Here is a 14,680-nt window from a genome sequence, read left to right as displayed (position 1 = left end):
GTCCCAATTACATTAAAGCTCAGTCAGTTGTGTTTTGCCTACCTAAATTTCCCAGTAGCTTCATTTGGATGTGTAATATTTCCTCACTTGCTGTCCTATACGGTTGCATGCTGCTGTACAGCTGCAATTTTTCACTCCAGAGGTGGCTGCATTTCAGTGAAGTGCTAGTTTAATGGGGCAGTCTGGGTTTTTCATAGAATGCCCCAGGAATGTCTTTCTGATCACTTGAAATATCCCAGTTTTCCATTTCGTCAATGAAAATGTTTGGTGTTTATTTTTTTAATAATTACAAATGTTTGTTCATGACATTACTTTAGGGAGTAAAAGATGCTCTGTGTTTACCAGGAAAAAAGAGTTCAGTGGAACAAGTGTTCAATGTTAAGAGTGCAGAGAAAAGTCAAATGAGCATAGACTCTATCAAAGCTGTTCTTTTGGACAAAGTGAATGTTAATTACACTTGTTCAATGTTTCATGAGAAACTGATTCAGAACATTACATTACTGGCAAAAATCCTTCACTCTGAGAAATATGTACTTGGCGCTACTGAGTCAGAAGCTGGCAGTTGCGACATTTGTGCATGTTTAAAAAAAAGTGCACTTTTGTATGAGTCGTTCGCAAGCTTAAAAAATGTAAACAGAAAAGTCTCCTAGTTTTTAATTTTGAAAATGTAGTCACCTGGCATTCCAGTGGCAGCATGAAGTGTGTGGAGTTTATAAAGTGCTTTGGAACCCTTCTGAATGGAAGGCTCTATTTTATTAATAATATCTTTGTCTATAAAGTGCGTTTCTTTCTATAGGGACCCAAAATATTTCACACACTATATTTACAACAAGCATCTCACTCACTGCAATGTAGCCAATTCTGAAATGAAACCCAGTGGCTATTTAATGGCTCACAGCAGCACTGGTTTAGAACCTAGAGTACCAGACCCAACAGAAACTCTAGAAATACATGTTGTTATTATTGGGCCCAATCCAAGTCCCAATAAAGTAAATGTGAGTCTTTCACTTGACATTAAAAGGGGTTGGGTTAGGCCTGTTATTACAACATTAGTTTTTAGAGAAATAAAGTGATGGCTGCACTCTGGATAACTAAAGCTGTGGGTCTCAGAAGCAAGGATTGGTTAATTTCATTCACAGGCTTGTGCCTTAGAATATTCTGCAAACCAAACATCTAAAAATCTAAGTGATAGGACTGAACTGTCTAACTTCTGCAAGAGGAACACAAATAGCTGTCTTGAATTAGTGTTTCCTTAACAGTATTTGAACCATCAAAGCCTTCATTACTCTGTGACCTTTCAGCAAGCCTTTGGCTAAGAATCATTGTATTTGTTCAGCTGAATAATGAAAAATCTATTCCTTATTAACCTATCAGTTACTGTAGCTAGTTTCCCCTGAAAAGAGCCAAATTAAAATATATCTGTGCCCTATCATAAGGTGGCTGTATTTGGTTTCCCAGGGGATGAGTAATAGTCACAACCACTTAGTGAAATTGGAAAATATATTGATTTTAGCTTGTTGTTCATTGCTGGTCTGGTCCAAATTTCCTTCACTTTTTAGAGCACTTGAGACAATGAATGGTCTCCATCTCATTACCAAATTGCACTTGCTCTTGAGAGTCAATTGAGATTTGGTTGCCACAGACACCTACTGTAGCTCTGGTAAAATTGTGCTGAAACAGCAAACTAGGCTAAGTTCTGGAACACGTACATATGTTTGCATTTTAACATAATGGCTCATGTAAATCCAAAATCTTTTTCCTGTCTGTATCTGTTTAAGTCTCATTTAGGAAAGGTTTCTGCATTAAATCACATGCTTCACAGGTTTGAATGCCAAGAGGATACATGTTTGGAGCCATTTAAGTAGAATATCTCAAAGTGTGATGCTCTGTGACCTGAAACAGAGTGGAAATAATATAGATCACTGGTTCACAAAATCTTTCATATTAAGGAAGAGAGCCTCTCAAGGATGTGTCCCCTCTCCCCCCCGCCCCCCCCTTTTCCTGTTGTAACCATAGAACGTGGAAGGCTTATGCAGAAGTAATAGCAGGATAGTATTAAGGAGATAAGATTAAAAGAAATTCCCTTTAATGCAATGCTGGCAGCCAGTTGGAACAGAAGTTGATAATTGGTGGGAGGGATAGCTTAGTGGTTTGAGCATTAGCCTGCTAAACCCAGGGTTGTGAGTTCAATCCTTGAGGGGGCCACTTGGGGATCTGGGGCAAAATCAGTACTTGGTCCTGCTAGTGAAGGCAGGGGGCTGGACTCGATGACCTTCCAAGGTCCCTTCTAGTTCTAGGAGATGGGATATCTCCATTAATTAATTGTTTCAGTGCATTGTAATTACAGTTATAGTGAAACTTCTGCTTACAGTGAAATCATTCTGCAGAGGAGAGATGGCTTTGCTCTAAGAGGGTTCCACTGTTACTGCTTTTCAGTCATAAGCAAAATGATTGGGCCTTTTTGGAGAGCCTGAGGGGGGTTATGTATCAGAGGGATAGCCGTGTTAGTCTGGATCTGTAAAAAGCAACAGAGAGTCCTATGGCACCTTTAAGACTAACAGATGTATTGGAGCATAAGCTTTCGTGGGTGAATGCCTGCATCCGATGAAGTGGCCACAGGACTCTGTTGCTTTTTAGGGGGGTTATTTAACTCCAGAAATATTTAATTTCCACTTCAACAACATTGATAAAATCTGCAATTTGTAGGAAATGTCTGTTTAAAGGCCATCTCTTAGTGTTAGCCTGTCTGCACATTCCCAGATAATAGCGAGTCTATTAATATAGGAGAGTGATCAGAGAATTGTCTTGGGGCTATATTAGAAGCATCTATACAAAATTTTAATTAAAAGAATATTAAGTACCATGTACGTCTGAGTCAATTTGTGAACAGGTCTTGTAAACCAGATAAAAAATATGTAAATGTTCACCTCCAAACATTTCCCAGTCCTAATTCCAACTCACATGCACAGAGAAAAAGGCTCTTTGTGATTGGTTTTTGCCCTGGCTGTGGTGGATACTCAAGGAAGCTTTGGATATGCAAATAAAAGCTCTGCTTGCTAGATGTACACAAAAAATAAAGATTTGTGGTGGAAAAATTACTTGTAAAAAAAGTTTAGACAGTCTAAGCTGAGAACTGTACATTTCTATAAGCAATGATGAGCATTTGTGAATATGTTTGTGCCATCAGAGTTCTCAGCAAACATTATGGAGTATGTTTGTGGCTAACTGCACGGTTGCTCACCGGGCCTTGGGGGAAGGATACAAGGCGCCTTTCCCTGCCTTGCAATCCTGAGTACAGTTAGCTCCTGGAGTACATGGACCAGGAGATCCTAGCACCACTGGCAGTCCTAGAAACTCCAGCTGAGCTGAACCACCATGGGGTGAAGGGAATGCCTCTTGCACCCTGTTAAAGAAGAGTTTATACTATGCTATCGCTTCTGCAGCCATTATGGATGGTAGATTGTGAAGTCTGGGTGAAATCAGGTGGACTGGGTGATGGGGTTGGATCACGAGAAGCTGATAAACTGCAGGGAGATGAAAGAGATAGTAGAGAAGAGAAGCTGAGAGGTACCAGGCCTGCCAGAGGAGGTAGAAGGTGGCACTGGGGAAAAGGCCCTAAAAGAAGGACCAGGAGATGCTGAACATTTAAAGGAAGGAGCAAATGAAGCAGTCACAGAGAAAAGCAGATGCCATCAAAGTTCTGGTTTGAATGTTGCGGCCCTTTGATCCAAGAGTGCCTGCAGCTTGCAGTTAACTGGCATGTTGGTACAAATGGGATAAAGCAGACCAGACCGAGGGCATTTGACTGAGCCTCACGTTCCTTTTGGTCCTGCAGCTGGAACAGGCATGCGATAGAGTCTAATATGTGTCTGTACACAATATGAGTATTCATGGAGGAAAGGAAATGAGAAAAGGTGGGCTATGCTAAATGAGACTTTAGTAATACACCAAATAGCAAGGTTAATCTCTACTACTCACGTTGTAAATTACCCACTAGAAGATTACTGTAGCATTTTTGTAGCTTAAATCTTCTTCCTTTTGATACTAATTAACACAATTATCCTGTGTGCAAGTTTTGCTTACAAACAACTTCACAAGAGTACTTGTACAAAGCTTTAGAAAGGAGAAAAATGAGGATGCTTAGGTGAAGATGATTAACTCTAGATTAGAAACTTACATAATTACTGCACAGGCTTCAAAACAAAGGATTTGTCATACCTGTTCAGACCATCAGTTCTTATATCCTGCCTGCAGCAATCCGTACCTGGTGCTTCAAAGAAAGGTTAAGCCCTGCCCTTTCCCCCAGCCAAAGCTAGGCTGTTGATCATACAACAGTGTATATAGGGATAAAAATGTCCTTCCTAACTTTCTAATCACCTGAAACCCTGAGTCATCAGATGTGATTTTCCCTTCTTAGCTCTAATAACTACTGCAAATGTTACAGTACATCAAAAATTATTCAGCATCACAATTAGGAGTGGTGATGACAAGGCTACTCTTTACATTACTTACAAACTCAGAAATTGTTGTTGAAGCTTTCTGACTGTAAATATAAGGATACACAAATCTGAATTGAAAAATGAAGACAGTGAGTACAGGATGGAAGGTTTTACATTGCTGGTAAACTTCCAACAAGCTATAGTGCATATAAAGTGAGCTCTGATTTATAGTCTGACTTAGACGCTTAGAATATTTCTCGTAATCATTATTACTGAGTTGTTTATTTCAGTTGTTTGGTTAACTTGGGCAACATAAAAGACAATTATATTTGTGAGAAGTCGGTGAAGCAGAAAAAAATATTGATTTCAAAGTAGTTGGCATTTAGACTTAGGCAATTAATTTAGCTGGTATTGATCAGGTGTGCTAAATATAGACACTCTAGACCATGGGGGCAATGGCTGTTATTGTTTTTAAGCAAATGGGACAGAGCAAAAAAGTATGTTAAAATACTAACAACAGGAGGGAAGCTGAGAGGATCAGTGAGGCACTGAGTTAAAGCACTTGTGCTTTGATCCTGCAAACATTTACATACACGCTTCTCTTTAACAACATGACTTGTAAACATTTGCAGGATCAGGGTCTAGCTTTGTCTCTCTGAAGACTAGATAGTACATTTTCAGAGCTGCATGAAGTTTTAGTTTCCACTGAAATTAAGGAGAATCATAGGATCCACAGATCTGAGGATGATTAGAATGTACAGTATACAATTGACCTTTCTGTCTCCTCCTGCTGCTTCCCAAATCTTCCTTACACAGATATCAGTGGAAAGTAGAGTGCAGACTAGTGTTGCTACTAGATGGTAGAGTAGCATAGTGTGTTACTACCAGATGTCAGTGAATACTGCAAAACATCTGTGAATATTCAACTTGCAATTTTTAACAAATCCATTTTGCTCATGCAAATGGTTTTCACAAGTGATTGAGTTTTACTGATTTACATTCATGAATATTTGCACTTTAAGTACTTGTGCATTCTTCTAATTAGGGAGCAGAAATTATGCCTTTTGACTTACCTGACCAATCAGAACAGACTCATGTTCACAGTATAGCTGAGTGGAAGAGCCTGCCCTAAGCCATGTAGGTACTCTACCTGGCTTTCATCAATATTGTTAGTAACTCAGTTTCATGAGAAGAAAATTTAACCAAAAATGTTGGTTAAAAGTGTCGCAGGAGAGAGCTCTGAATGAAGCCAACAGACTCCAGGAAATGAAGAATCAAGGCTGAAATGCCATGCCTAACCCCGCTAACCATTTTTAGTTGCAGCACATATAGTATGTGTGTTCACCTGCTTTCAGACAGATGAAGGGCAGAGTGACAGGGCAGACCACTTAAATTTCCAGTGTTTATTGGGCTAGGTCAGACATTTGCCATTTTTGTAAAGTAGATTTTTTCAGAGCCATTGTGTAAACGTAACATGACTGACAAGACGGAAGAACAGAACTCTGCTTTAAGATGCAAATTACTGATTTGATTGAGTCAAGGTGGTTGTTGCACAGAGCGATCAAGTACATGGAGGATATCTCATTACCACAGATGTTAGAAAGTAAGTCCTATTATGTCATCCCGTCCATTGGCCTATGTTTACAGTCAACCTGACTTTTAAGGCTGAGGTTTCTGAAGCTGTCGAGGGGATTTAGAGAGACAAATTCCTAAAATAATTCTGCATCTAAATCTAATGTTTTAGAAAATTTCAGCATAAAGGTTTGATACATGAAGGCTGCTTCCTAAAATTCCCTATGACATTCTGATCGCTTTTAAAAAAGAATGATTGTGCTCAGCTACTGCTTTTCTAAAAGAAATATTCCTTTTTGTAAAAAAATCACACCGGCCCAGGTCAGCCAGGAGTTCAGCAAAACCGTGAATGTGTTTGCTGGTCCATGCTGTTGTCACTTCATATCTTGTCCAGCCATGGTGATCCTTTAGTTAATTCCTTCCTAAAAGAGACAGAGATTCAACTCTTGGTGCAGTGTAGTTTGTAACACATGGGCTGGGGGATTATACAAAATCATAGACAAAAAGATTGTTGTGTGATAATCCCTTTCCTTTTTCTCAGAATCTCTGTTGTGTTTCCCACAGCAACAGTAGCACCTGCTGATGAAAGAGAGAGAGCTGATAGATCAAGACTGCCCTACTGCTGACTTGAGCAGAATGCTATTTTCTACAAATTAGGGTCAGCTACATGTGTAGACTCGTTCCCTTTTTTCCTCCTAGGGACAATTAATTTCCTTATCCCAGAGGGAGGCAAATGGCTGTGAGGAGGGTGATGTATGATATAGGGAGGGGAAAAAATGGTTCCTTTAAGGCACTTGAATTAATCACTGTGGGGGAGGTGGGAACAAAAGATAAATTGCTATCTAGAATGGTAAACCAAAGTTACTATATTTCAAAGCTGTATAGCTCATGAGCTACATTTGTGAAAGTGATTGGGTAGTAAGGATTTCCGGTGAATTTGTGAACTGGATGTAACAACTTGCCAAATAAGGCTGGATTTCTTGCAATAATTTGCAGCTACATTAACAGAAAATAGGACTAAGAGTTGTAGGCAAATTTATCCAGGAACTTACCTGTGCAGTTTGAGTGATTATTTTTGGACAAAATGTTTTAAAATAGCAGAATGCGTTTCTACTGTTTTAAAAAAAATGTTCTGGTAAATCTGTCGTACATATACATACAGCCCAATTCTGCCTTACTCCAGAAGTAGTCTAAGAACCTGATCCAAAACCATTGAAGCCAATGGAAAGATATTTCCTGACTTCAGTGGGCTTTGATTCAAGCCCTTATTGAAACCTGTGGGATTACTTGCAGAATAGTGTACTATTCAACATCAGTAAAGGTAGCAGGATTGGGCCCATAATGATCTGGGGTGGGGGAATTGTTCACTTACATTTTTGAGAAAATTAATGTCCAAGAGACTATCAAGCATATTTGCATTATTCTTAGATAAGTGCAAATATACTTACGTAGCAAAGGGGCTAAACTGTACAAGTGCAGAATAAGAATCAGAGTAAGATTAGAGAATGAAGATGGAAATTGCACACGGTGCAAATGTGTAAGAAGACACAATGCACATTGAAATCAAGCAGAAGTGGACCTGAACTGCAGTTGTTAAGTGCAAATTGAAGGAATACCTCATTGTGCCCCACCTGATCCATGCTAGTCCAAACAAGAAAGTTAAAATGAACAGGACAAGCAAGGATAAATGGAGAACTTTTGGAAGGCTGAATACTATGACAATGAGATCACAGTTCAGGGTGGGATAGCTACAGGCCTAAAAGTGTTCTCTGTCACTAGGGTTACTGTGGAGACAGGACACACTCCTTTTTGAAACAATGTAATCAAGAAGCATCCTTGAAGTCTGTGTTTGCAAATATGGTTTCCTGCCCAGTGTAGATAGGGATAAACTGTTACAAACCCATGCTATAGAGTAAAGGGGGTTCCTTGTTTATAACATCCATGGGCCCTTGTCTATAGAAGAATTTGTCCACATTGGTCAAGGAATTGTTGGCATACTGCTATCAAGAATGTGTTCAGACATGGCTATGGTCAACAGTAGAGGTGAGCCTGAGTTCTAGATCTTGGACTGTGATCCAGATCATACCTAACCTTCCTCCAAATTTCTTGGTGTTCACATTGAGGGGAGAGGGATGTTTTGATAAAAACTAGTCAAACTCTCATGTAGAAGTAGGCCCATTTTTTGTTTCAGCAAATATGAAGACAGTTCCTAAGAAGCATCCAAACCATGCGTCTCCATGGGACCTGACAAACCATCCCTTTCATCTAATCCTGTGCCAGAAGCTTGGTGGTTGAAAAAATACAGTACAGGGCATGAACGCTCACATTGCTAGCTACAGTCAATGGGCCTGACCCTGATTTCATTTAAATGTGAGATCAGAATCATGCTCCTGGTCTCTAGGACACTTTGCTAAGAACGGTTTTATTTGCTAATAAGATGTAAGTACAACAAAGCAGCTTTTAAGGTGAAAATGTGACTTTTCAAACCTAAATATGGACAGGAATTTGAAAAAGCAGTGGAAGAGCCTGTCTAATTTGAACTCTGCCCTGTTACCCTTTGCATTCCTGCCCCATGGCATTTACACAGAGGAATATTCACTTTTGTAATCAAAGCTTCAGGTGACACTGGGCACTTCTTGCCATCTAAATACTCCTGCAATGTCTTATAATTTTTCAAGCAATAACTTCTACAGTGTGACCTTTTGTCTCTTTGACAATTAATATTATTTATGTAATGAAGTCAGTCCTTATCCAAGGATTTATCTTCTGCTGATTGACTCGCACTCAGACCATGTTAAGCAAAATACATTTCTTCGGGTGGGCTGAATCATTAGGAGACTCTGTGACTGCATGGACAATCAGATCAAGATAACCTTTCAACATATCCTTTCTGTACAGGTGCTCGGCTGGATTCGGAATGGGGAATCAATGCTCAATGCCAGCCTAGTCAACGCAAGCTCCCTTTCAGAAGCTGAGCAGCTCCAGCGAGAACATGAGCAATTCCAACTGGCCATAGAGGTAACACCAATGGGAACATTTTGCTTCTCTTTCCAAGATAAACAGTATAGATGGGACTGTCTCTCAGGCATACATCAAACCATTGTTTGCTTGAAGAAAAAGAAAAAATAATCTTTGAAAAGGCAATTTACCACTAACCTCATAAGGTAGCAGGAGGTTGACAGTGACATAAATTATTTATCATCAATAGCTAGTCCTTTTGCTGTCAGATGTAAACAGTGGCATTCATGAAAACTCCAGACACACACATCCTGGTAATTCCTTTGCTAATGTTATGACCAAATTAAAATTCTTGGAAGTGAACTTGAAATAGGAAAAGTTCACAAAGTCGGTTTCTTTCTGAGATTATTTCCAGGACCCACCATTCTGAATATATTCATCACTGAATATTAAAGCACCCTCTCAGATGAAATCTCTGTCTGACTTAATTCTGCTGTCTTGGAATGATCAGGGGAAGTTCAGTAAAGAAGAACTCGCCTAAAATATTGTTTTGTCAGAATAGAGAAGTAAAGTTTGTACTAACTGTTGTCTAAATTGTGGTTTTGCCACAAGCCCTGTCTATGGGACAGCACAGAGTTATACTGCCCTAGTATGGAGATTTATAGAATATGTTTTTATATTTCACTCAACACCATAGTATCTCAGCATCTTCCAGTCCTGCATTAAGCAATGTGATTACCATCTGTCATTGCATTTGATATTATACTGGTGACTTACTAAGAGATGTATTGCCTTCTCCCATTCATGCTGATTAAGGAGTGTCTAATCCCCTAGATTATTACTCTAATGGTTACAATTTTCATGGGTGAAGGAACATGCTGGCTTTCCTCAGGTCTCCCCATGTAATCAAAATGTGTTAAAAACAAAACAAAAAAACTAGCTAGTGTCAAACTTGCAATTGCTATGAAAATAAAATCTCCATAGAGGGAGGTTTGGGAGAGTACTTTGCTTAGTAGAAACTGTATTCTATGTTCCTGTAAACTTTAAGGAAACTGACATATGCTATCAGTGTTGCTAGTTGGTTTAGTGGTTATAATCTCTGCAAATAACCAATTTTGATCCAATTCTGCTAGGATTAAGAAAAGAGCAGCTCTTCACCGATGTTGCTCCCTGCGGGAAAAGCAAGAGTTTAATATCTGGGGTAGAGGGAGGGTGGCAATTCTGTATCAGCTGGTTGGCACTGAATTGTGCTGATTAGATCTTAGCAGCATTAGGCAGACAGCACTGTGGGGAAGGATACACACTGTCTGTGTATCACAGCTTGCTACCACTGGGAAGATACTTGTATTCGGTGGTAAATGCGAGCCACACAGGGAGAAAAGGATTACAACATTGTAGGGGAAGAAAGTTTGCAAAGGAGAAACACTAGATTAAATATGAATAGTGTTTAAAGCTCAACATGTGAGAGAGATCTGCAAAGCACACAGGGCAGAGACAGGCCTCTAAAGGTTTCCTAGATGTTGAATTCATTTTCATTTAAAATTCTTTAAAGTGTATTTAAAATAAGCATTGCCACCCTAACAGCAGTAAAGCAGCTGGATATTAAATTCAACCAGTTGTTCTTGAACATCTTCCTAAATGTTTCTGCCAACTATTAATCCTTTTTGCTAATAGCGTTCTCTACATTGCATTATTCAACAACATATTACCAGACATTTTCAAGCTCCTTTCCTGGTTCAGGGATTAGATCATAAATGTATCAAGTGTGAATTTGGCATTAACAGTTAAAAACGAAAAAAAAGACTATGTGTGTCTTTAGGAGACTTGGGTTTCCTTACAGAAGGTTAAAAACAAAATCAAAATATTGAGCTAAAAAATGCCCCCTCCGTGCAGACATGCCAGGTGAAGGAGGAAGGACTTGGGGGACTTCTTCATCTTGGCAGCCTGCATAAGGGCTGCCCTTGCACTCAGGGGTGTGCAGAGTCTGCTACTCTGTTGCTCCCCCTGGGAGTAATAGCTATGAAAAAGGATGAAGAGTGTGTGGATTCATGATTCTGTCCCTCCTACACCCTGGCCTTCGTAGCTAAGCAGCTGCCCTAAAAGCCTTAAATTACTGTAGTAAATTACTCCTCCAGTCAGCACAGCCAGAGGACTCCAGGAGGTACTCTTGTCTCCTGGCATTCCCCGGGGGTGGTGTGACTGCAACTCCCCTTACAATAATGTATCTGACATGAAATATTATTGTGGTACATTATTATTAGATGTCAGAAGGCATGGGGAGTCAAGATCACTAAGATCTTCAAAGACTAGTGCAACTTTTTTTCATCCAGGTGGCTCAAATTCTATTATGAATTATTAATAGGGCTTCTGATTTTAGGTTTTAACTGATAACCAGCAATAAAACACTCCCAACAAAAAATAAATGAAACCAGTGTTTATCCAATAAACACTGGAAACGAGTACTTGTATCTATGGGCTTGTCTACATGGAGCAATAATGCAGATTACGGGATGTGCACTAATATGTTGTGCATGAATTGGTCTGGTGTGCACTAAAGGTTCCCCGGTGCTCTTTAACATAGTGCTCTTTGAAACTGTATTATGTTAAAGTGCACTAGGAAACGTTACAAAAGGATTACTCAGTACAGTATATACTCCTGCAGTGGTTTTCAAACTGTGGGTCATGACCCCAAAGTGGGTCATGACCCCATTTTAATGGGGTCGCCAGGGCTGGCTTAGACTTGCTGGGGCCCAAGCTGGGGGCCAAGCTAAGGCATAAGAACATAAGAACGGCTGTACTGGGTCAGACCAAAGGTCCATCTAGCCCAGTATCCTGTCTACCGACAGTGGCCAATGCCAGGTACCCCAGAGGGAGTGAACCTAACAGGCAATGATCAAGTGATCTCTCTCCTGCCATCCATCTCCTCCCTCTGACAAACAGAGTCTAGGGACACCATTCCTTACCCATCCTGGCTAATAGCCATTAATGGACTTGTAAAAGCAGCAGAGAGTCCTGTGGCACCTTATAGACGAACAGACATATTGGAGCATGAGCTTTCGTGGGTGAATACCCACTTCTTCACATGCACCCGAAGAAGTGGGTATTCACCCACGAAAGCTCATGCTCCAATACGTCTGTTGGTCTATAACAGGGATCGGCAACCTTTCAGAAGTGGTGTGCCGAGTGTTCATTTATTCACTCTAATTTAAGGTTTCGCGTGCCAGTCATACATTTTAACGTTTTTAGAAGGTCTCTTTCTATAAGTCTATAATATATAACAAAACTGTTGTTGTATGTAAAGTAAATAAGGTTTTTAAAATGTTTAAGAAGCTTCATTTAAAATTAAAATAAAATGCAGAGCCCTCCCTCCCCCCCCCCCAGACCGGTGACAAGGACCCGGGCAGTGAGTGCCACTGAAAATCAGCTCGTGTGCCACCTTTGGCACGTGTGGCATAGGTTGCCTACCCCTGGTCTATAAGGTGCCACGGGACTCTTTGCTGCTTTTACAGATCCAGACTAACACGGCTACCCCTTTGATGATTAATGGACTTAACCTCCATGAATTTATCCCATTCTCTTTTAAACACTGTTATAGTCCTAGCCTTCACAACCTTCTCAGGTAAGGAATTCCACAAGTTGACTGTGTGCTGTGTGAAGAAGAACTTCCTTTTATTTGTTTTAAACCTGCTGCCTATTAATTTCAAACCGCTAATCATTTTAGTTGCCCTTCTCTGAACCTTTTCTAGTGCCAGTATATCTTTTTTGAGATTAGGAGACCACATCTGTACACAGTATTCAAGATGTGGGCGTACCATTGATTTATATAAGGGCAATAATATATTCGCTTATATATAATATAAGAATAATATAGTCTTATTCTCTATCCCCTTTTTAATGATTCCTAACATCCTGTTTGCTTTTTTGACCGCCTCTGCACACTGCGTGGACATCTTCAGAGAACTATCCACGATGACTCCAAGATCTTTTTCCTGATTTGTTGTAGCTAAATTAGCCCCCATCATATTGTATGTATAGTTGGGGTTATTTTTTCCAATGTGCATTACTTTACATTTATCCACATTAAATTTCATTTGCCATTTTGTTTCCCAATCACTTAGTTTTGTGAGATCTTTTGAAGTTCATCACAGTCTGCTTTGGTCTTAACTATACTGAGCAGTTTAGTATCGTCTGCAAACTTTGCCACCTCACTTTTTACCCCTTTCTGCAGATCATTTATGAATAAGTTTAATAGGATTGGTCCTAGGACTGACCCTTGGGGAACACCACTAGTTACCCCTCTCCATTCTGAGAATTTACCATTAATTCCTACCCTTTGTTCCCTGCCTTTTAACCAGTTCTCAATCCATGAAAAGACCTTCCCTTTTATCCCATGACATCTTAATTTACGTAAGAGCCTTTGATGAGGGACCTTGTCAAAGGCTTTCTGGAAATCTAAGTACACTATGTCCACTGGATCCCCCTTGTCCACATGTTTGTTGACCCCGTCAAAGAACTCTAATAGATTAGTAAGACACGATTTCCCTTTAGAAAAACCATGTTGACTTTTGCCCAACAAAATGTTCTTCTATGTGTCTGACAATTTTATTCTTTACTATTGTTTTGACTAATTTGCCCGGTACTCACGTTAGACCTACCGGTCTGTAATTGCCAGGATCACCTCTAGAGCCCTTTTTAAATATTGGCATTACATTAGCTATCTTCCAGTCGTTGGGTACAGAAGCCGATTTAAAGGACAGGTTACAAACCCTAGTTAATAGTTCCGCAATTTCACATTTGAGTTCTTTCAGAACTATTGGGTAATGTTAAGTTTATCAATTAATTCCAAAACCTCCTCTAGTGACACTTCAATCTGTGACAGTTCCTCAGATTTGTCACCTACAAAAGCCAGCTCAGGTTTGGGAATCTCCCTAACATCCTCAGCCATGAAGACTGAAGCAAAGAATTTGTTTAGTTTCTCCGCAATGACTTTATCGTCTTTAAGCGCTCCTTTTGTATCTCGATCATCAAAGGGCCCCACTGGTTGTTTAGCAGGCTTCCTCCTTCTGATGTACTTAAAAAACATTTTGTTATTACCTTTTGAGTTTTTGGCTAGCCGTTCTTCAAACTCCTCTTTGGCTTTTCTTATTACATTTTTACACTTAATTTGGCAGTGTTTATGCTCCTTTCTATTTACCTTGCTAGGATTTGACTTCCACTTTTTAAAGGAAGTCTTTTTATCTTTCACTGCTTCTTTTACATGGTTGTTAAGCCACAGTGGCTCTTTTTTAGTTCTTTTACTGTGTTTCTTAATTTGGGATATACATTTAAGTTGGGCCTCTATTATGGTGTCTTTAAAAAGCGCCCATGCACCTTGCAGGGATTTCACTTTAGTCACTGTACCTTTTAATTTCTGTTTAACTAACCCCCTCATTTTTGCAGGGCTCAGGTTACAGGCCTCCTGCCTGGGGCTGAAGCCACTGGACTTCAATTTTGGCCCCCCAGCCTGGGAGGATGGGGCTTTGGCTTTGCCTCCCCGCCCCAGGGTGCCGGGGCTTGGGTGGGCTCAGGCTTCGGTCCCCCCCCTGAGTCCTGTAATAATTTTTGTTGTCAGAAGGAGGTCGCGGTGCAATGAAATTTGAGAACCCCTGTACTACTGTAACGAGTAACTTATATAATATACGTTCCTCATTACAGTATGTACCAACACCCTA

The 14,680-nt window shown here is 40.0% G+C and overlaps 1 protein-coding gene across 3 annotated transcripts in view; it reads left to right on the top strand.

Moving 5' to 3' along the window:
• KALRN (kalirin RhoGEF kinase) overlaps positions 1 to 14,680 on the top strand; it is a 732,870-nt gene that overhangs the window by 483,085 nt on the left and 235,105 nt on the right. For all 3 annotated transcript variants that reach the window (XM_054043354.1, XM_054043355.1, XM_054043353.1), the window contains exon 16: positions 8,910 to 9,029. In XM_054043354.1, the coding sequence (XP_053899329.1) occupies positions 8,910 to 9,029 (120 nt within the window). The remainder of the gene's footprint in view (positions 1 to 8,909; positions 9,030 to 14,680) is intronic.

This window comes from Malaclemys terrapin, chromosome 11, assembly GCF_027887155.1.
Source record: "Malaclemys terrapin pileata isolate rMalTer1 chromosome 11, rMalTer1.hap1, whole genome shotgun sequence".
NCBI classification, from domain to species: domain Eukaryota; kingdom Metazoa; phylum Chordata; order Testudines; family Emydidae; genus Malaclemys; species Malaclemys terrapin.
The sequence above is the reverse complement of the archived record's forward strand: the minus strand, read 5'-3'. Positions and strand labels throughout refer to the sequence as shown.